Source organism: Centroberyx gerrardi, chromosome 9 (genome assembly GCF_048128805.1).
Source record: "Centroberyx gerrardi isolate f3 chromosome 9, fCenGer3.hap1.cur.20231027, whole genome shotgun sequence".
In the NCBI taxonomy this organism is placed as follows: Eukaryota; Metazoa; Chordata; class Actinopteri; order Beryciformes; family Berycidae; genus Centroberyx; species Centroberyx gerrardi.
In genome coordinates, this window is record NC_136005.1 from 4,249,352 (window position 1) to 4,255,351 (window position 6,000).

The 6,000-nt window shown below is 46.2% G+C and overlaps 1 protein-coding gene across 1 annotated transcript in view; it reads left to right on the plus strand.

The window, feature by feature from the left end:
* Positions 1-6,000, plus strand: part of ptprsa (protein tyrosine phosphatase receptor type Sa) — a 296,738-nt gene that overhangs the window by 250,898 nt on the left and 39,840 nt on the right. The window contains exon 24 of the mRNA XM_078285725.1: positions 3,655-3,752. Coding sequence (XP_078141851.1) covers positions 3,655-3,752 — 98 coding nt within the window. The remainder of the gene's footprint in view (positions 1-3,654; positions 3,753-6,000) is intronic.

Genomic DNA, 6,000 nt, shown 5'->3' on the forward strand with positions numbered 1-6,000 from the left:
CCCCCCTCTCCCCGCTCGCTGAAAAAGGATCATCCGAGAGAAAAAGCAAGAGTTTCTGCAGAGTTTTCCTCTTCCCCTTTTTTTTTTCTCCCTTTCTTTTCTTTGCTTACCCGCAGACACACACTCCGAGTGTCTTCCTTTTATATGGAAATACACAACATCATAAACAGGCTTTCGGAGAGAGAATGGCTCAGGCTATCAAAAAGAATCATTATATTTCTCAGCCGCATCGACTGCGGATCGGGAGATTGGAAATGTGTAATTAGACTCTAGTTTGTTTTTTCTGTGTTCATTGATCTCGCTGGTGATTGCTGGGAAAAAAAAATACTGGAGGAGTCTGTATTGGATGGAAAAAAAAAGCCGTGGGCGAGGGGGGGGGGGGGGGGGGGGGTGAAGAGAAGGATGGGAGCTTAGAGGGATGGGAGGGGTTGAATAACAACAACTTGTCCTTGAGTGACTTTGCATGAGGACGGGTCGCGGCAAAGCCTAGTTTAGAAATCGAATCTTCTCTTGGGTAAACACTCGCCGCTCGCCGCGCACTGTATAAACGACAACATGGATAAGAAAACAAATCGGCCGCGATCGACTCGTTTGTCTTTGGCGGCCCAAAGAACAGTACAAATGGGGAAGGATGGAAAAGTACATCGAGAGAGAGAGAGAGAGAGAGAGACACACACAGGCAGATGGGTGTAGCCGTGCGGCCCCGTCGCCGTAAACACCAGAGTTTATAGCGCTAGGTTATGTCGGCGAAGGGCGATGAAGTGGGATGAAGATAAACTTGTGGAATAAAGCTTCTCGCAGGTCTCCCAAAACTTTCTACCAAAGTTTTAAGCCGTAAACTCTACAAAGACCGCATTGTAACCCTCAGCTCGTGCTGCTGGCAATGCATTGTGGGATATCTGGATGTATATGGAAAACCTCAGTCTGATGAATCTCTAACCGTAGCAGTCAGTTGACCAAACAGACAGTAATATGGGCTGTAAACACAAACTCAAAGGAACTGATGCAGTTTGTGTATGGCACTGTGTATACAAACACATACACACACATGCACACTCACAAAAACACAGAGAGATGCACACACACACACACACACACACACGGCAAACACAAACATCCTTTGATCTCCCCTCGACAACCCGCTCTTGTTCTCTGAAGGAGAAGTGAGGCCCCTCATTTGCATACACATTTCCTTATTTTGCTCATATTTCCTGATACCTTTTCCCTTTGAATTTGCAGTAAATAAACTGACAGCCAAAGTTAATTTGCAATTTTTCCTCTTTTTCTCGATGCTCGTCTCGATGAATCCCCGCTGCAGAAGTGATTAATAACGGCGTCTTATTCTCGAGCGTTGCCACGGGGATCTGCGGGCTTTGTTAGCTCATTGAGAAAGTCAAGTATGAATAAACAAACACAGCGTCTCGTCCAAATGCATTAATATCCTTTGAGTTCTCCTATTACCTTGCAAGGTTTTGTTTATGAGTTTATATTAAGACACGGAATGGAATAGGACCGTTTCGAGGCGAGGTTGAAAACAAGGTTAAGAACATTGAGTTGATTTAGTAAACAGCGCCGTAACGACCTTAACGCAGTGCATGGCTGTTTGTCGCACAACTCTCGTCAAGTCGTCTCTTAATGCAGTGTGTCCGTTCATTTTCCAGAGGATGTCACGGCATCCAGTGTCATCTCCATTTGTCTCGTATACCCATGATAATCTTTGTTAATCTGCGTGTAATTGACGCTCCTGCATTGTTCTCCCAGTGTAAAATAAATTGCCATTACTAATGAAGACTGTCAGCAGAGAGAGTCGGCGTCCCTCTTTTAAGCGCAACAAAAGCAACAAAAACATCAGCGCCCCCCTTGACATTGGAGGGGTATTAAGCGTCGTCAGAAAAAGGGAAATTGAGGATGGTTAATGTGATTATGCTGATTTTCACGCCCAATTAAGCCTGGGGAACTTTTTTTGTGAAGGGATGTCATTTTGCAGACTTTTGACCTTGACACCAGGCCAGGAACAGAGGTCTTTAAAGCCTCTTACTAAAAATATGGAAGCGTTAAGTATTGCCATGCCACAATGTATGGCTGCCCCATATTCCATTACATGGCCCCGGCATTATGCTCCTAAATGGATTAGCGAACTGAAGTGCACAGCGGTGCTGATAATGTTGCAGCAGTGCCAGCACAATGAGTGGTGGATGTCGGAGACAGCCGAAGAAAAATTCCTGTAATTTCCGCGCCCAACTGACAAGGCTAGATCTTATTCCTTGGGATAATTCGTGAGCAGGATTTGGGAGGATGTGCTGCTGGTTTTTGTAATTTTGGTGGTGCAGAAGGTGAGGGGGGTTCATCTCAGAGCCAGTGGAGGAACCAGCAGACTGAGGAAACGGTAGAAACACTAGCATCATGCTTGCTTTGCATTGGCCGGCCTGGACTGGAGCAGCTCACTGTGTCACTCGGCATCACTCACACTGAACTCCCAAACCTCCTTATCCCCCTCCCACCGCCCTTCCCATGAGCCCCCGGGCCAGGGCTCCATTCAGCAATAAGCACCTTTTACAAAGCCAACAATGACAATTCTTCTGAGGATTCAAAAAGCACAGAAATGCTAAGCACACTATGCCATGATAACAAATGATTAGCACAACAAGGGGATTACGGGATAGGAGATGATCTGTGGGACACATCTTTACATATAACTAATAAGAAACCACTAAGTTCACTTGAGTTCCTAGCCTGGCGCTGTGCTTCCAGTGACACCATCCTTAAAGATTTTATTTAACTCTGCTAAATATTTCCCTTTCTAAATGACACCTCCCCTCCACTGCTATGTTGTTGTTTTTCCTCCAGCTAGTGATCCGGTATTGAATTTCTTTCCTTTTTGTTCATATCAGCCATTCCTAAAGCAAATGTTTCTTTTGATTATCTTCACCGAGGAGCACAAAGGATTTTTTGTCAGCAGTGGCATCCCATTGATTTATAGAGCATAAAGGGCTATCTTGTTTCCTGTCTGTGATTTCACCATCAAAATCTGAAATTTGCCGTCTTGTGTCTCATTTGCCAAGCTGTTAAAAACTCCTGTCTGCCTCTGCAGGACTGAGCAGTAATTGGTCTGGGGTTTCCTCTGGCACCCGCACCAATCATCCATTGGTTCTCCTTTAATAGAGGCCCACCCTGTCAGCAAATTACCACCAGTCCTATTCTGTTTCACAAGCCTAGTTGGCTGGCGGAATAAAGCAAGTGGAGGGAGAATTTTGGGATGAACCAGCCACTGTGGCCTGTAGACAAAAAAAAATGGTTATGTCTGAGTGAATATCTGAAGGAAGTGGCTAATATCCGAATTTTAGAGCTCTGGCCTGGTCCAATCAAGTTCCAATAACATCACCAATCAAATACATTTTGACTGTTTGAAATCCACCATGTTCTGCACAAACCCCCATCTTTTAAAAGCTTCCTCACCACTAAAACCCAAGCCAAAACCTCCATTGTCTTGCAAGCAAGCACCCCTTACCCACAAACCCTTGTGTCCTATGATCCTTAACTTTGAGAGTGTAGCTTCTCGTTCCTACATCTGTCTACCATACTAAAACATTTTTCTTTTCCTCCTCCTTCCTCCTCTCTGTGGCCTCTCTCTCTCTCCATCCATTCGTTGAGCAGGTATGATGAATCATCCTCCGATCCCCATCTCAGAACTGGCCGAACACACCGAGCTCCTCAAGGCCAACGACAACCTGAAGCTCTCCCAGGAATATGAGGTGAGTCGGCCGAAGGGGTCAGAGGTCAAAGGTTCAAAAGGTCAACGTTAGGTCTTCAGTGTATTGACTCCTGTCTGATTGTATTCTCATTGGGAGGAGACAACAGTTAGCCCCTTCTCTCCCAGTGGGACATTCTTAGGAAATTGCCTCTTGTCCATTTTACCACCAGCTGGCAATACTGAGGCTGCCGGAGCAATCATGAAATATCAATCGTACTCGGCGGCTTTCCCTTCGCTTCAGATATATAAGCGTCCCGCAAAACAATTGTCATTTTCAATTTTGCGAAATTTCCCTGGGGGAGCGAGGGGGTGGAGGGGCCGGGCGGGGGGGGGGGGGTTGAGGTAACTCCTGAATCCCCAAATGCAATTTCCCCAAAATCTTGGCCAAATAAAAGAATCATTTGGGGCTCGTTCTGCTGTAATGTGCTCAGTCTTACATCAGGGAACAGCTGATCATTAAAGATACCCGGAGGGTAGAGAAACAAAAGACAAATTTTGTTCCAAACAGAAATCCAACATGTAACTGCTTATTTTCCAACAAAATGACTGATGGCATAGAACTGAACTAAATGATGGTCGTTCTTAAAGCAGCATAGATAAGTTTTGAATCCTTAGTTGACAAAATTACACTTTTATCGACTGGATGACTTTTCGCAAAAATGAGATATCCACCATTTGAAAAACTGACTTCCCTGATTGCTAAAAAAAATCACTACTTTTGAAGTCTTTAGCTAAATTGAGCTGTTTATTTACAGAATAGCAATGTTTTAATACTGATGAATGAACATCAGGCACCTTTTTCCTTTTTCCAAAATGGATAAATAACTGTTTTGAAATGAAGCCTTTCAAATATAGAATGGTAAACTACAAGTTCTGTTTTGTTTTTTTTTCAAAATGGATATCAGTCTAGTGTTTTCCATACAACTCAGTTGATCTGTTGTTTGGGAAAGCACACGGGCACTCAGGCTTCAGCGGAGGGGGGCGGGGGGGGTAACTGAGCTGTCTGAGCTGTGAGAGCGCGCGGGTTATAAATGACGCCGGAGTTGATTAGAAATCAGGAGCGCTGAATCAGCTCTCGTTTGCATACAAGCAATATCCCCTCCTCTCCATCCCTAAATCACCGCGCCTGTCGCCTCGCCTCGCCGCGCGCCAGGCACCAGGCAGGAAGCGGGTACGCCGGCGCAGACCGCCGCCATCATGCCCGCCGGTGGATGTTGGTGGATAATGACTTCTCATTGCGATCCAGTATTTCTTGGGTATCCATTATGCATAAATCCACATCCGGGCCGCGCACCAAATCGACAAAGGGTATTGAGTCGGCGCGTTCAGAAAAGAGAGAGACGAGGAGGGATGAGAGACGCGTTGCCAAAGTTGACACTTCGCTACGACCAGAAGTTCTAATTAGTTGGCTTTGAGAGAGAATAAAACTTCTCGCTTTTCTCCTCCTCTCTCTCTTTTCTCCTCTCTCTCTTTCTCTCTGGCTGTCCCCCTGCCCCCTTCGCGCAACCCCCCGGAAAAAATAAATGACCAAATTAAATGGAGAAGTGTAATTTTAATTTTGTTATTTTCTTGATGAATGGCTGCTCGTCCGGGCGCCCCGACTTGCCAAGCGCAGCTCTACGGGGCTTTGACTGATTGGTTTTTAGCCAGGCGGGATGCGAGGGAGGAGCAAGGGGGGAGGAGAGGGTGGAGAGGGAGGGGTGGGGGGATGGGAGGGGGGGGGGGGGGCTCGGTTAATGATGAGGACTGAATGAGGGTAGAGAGAGCTGGCGAGTGCAGGTGGAGAGATGATGATCGGAGACACAAACTGGCATGAAAGAGGCTCGTTCATTGTTAGCCGACGCCACAGAGTTTGTAATCCATCTGCTGTCAGCCAATGAGCTGCCGGCGACTCCCATTTCCTGCAAAACCCCGCCCTCTTGATGGGAGCTGTCAGTCATCCTCAAACTGCTCCTCGTGGATGCGGAGCAGGAGGACGGGGGGGGCGGGGGCTGTGCAGGAAGCATTCAGGTCAATTATATTTCAATTTAATCATCCTGAATGTCGTTTTTCTTCCATATTCAAAAACTGGACTTTTGGTGCAGTGTGTAGAAATATGCAATGTACGAAGAAAAGATTGAGATTGAAGCTTGCACTATTCTGAAACCGTGGATTACGGTTTCAATTTTTGAAGTGAGTGAAGTGGCAGGGAAGTGACCCCCAGCTCTGATACACACACACACACACACACTCACACACACACACTTACT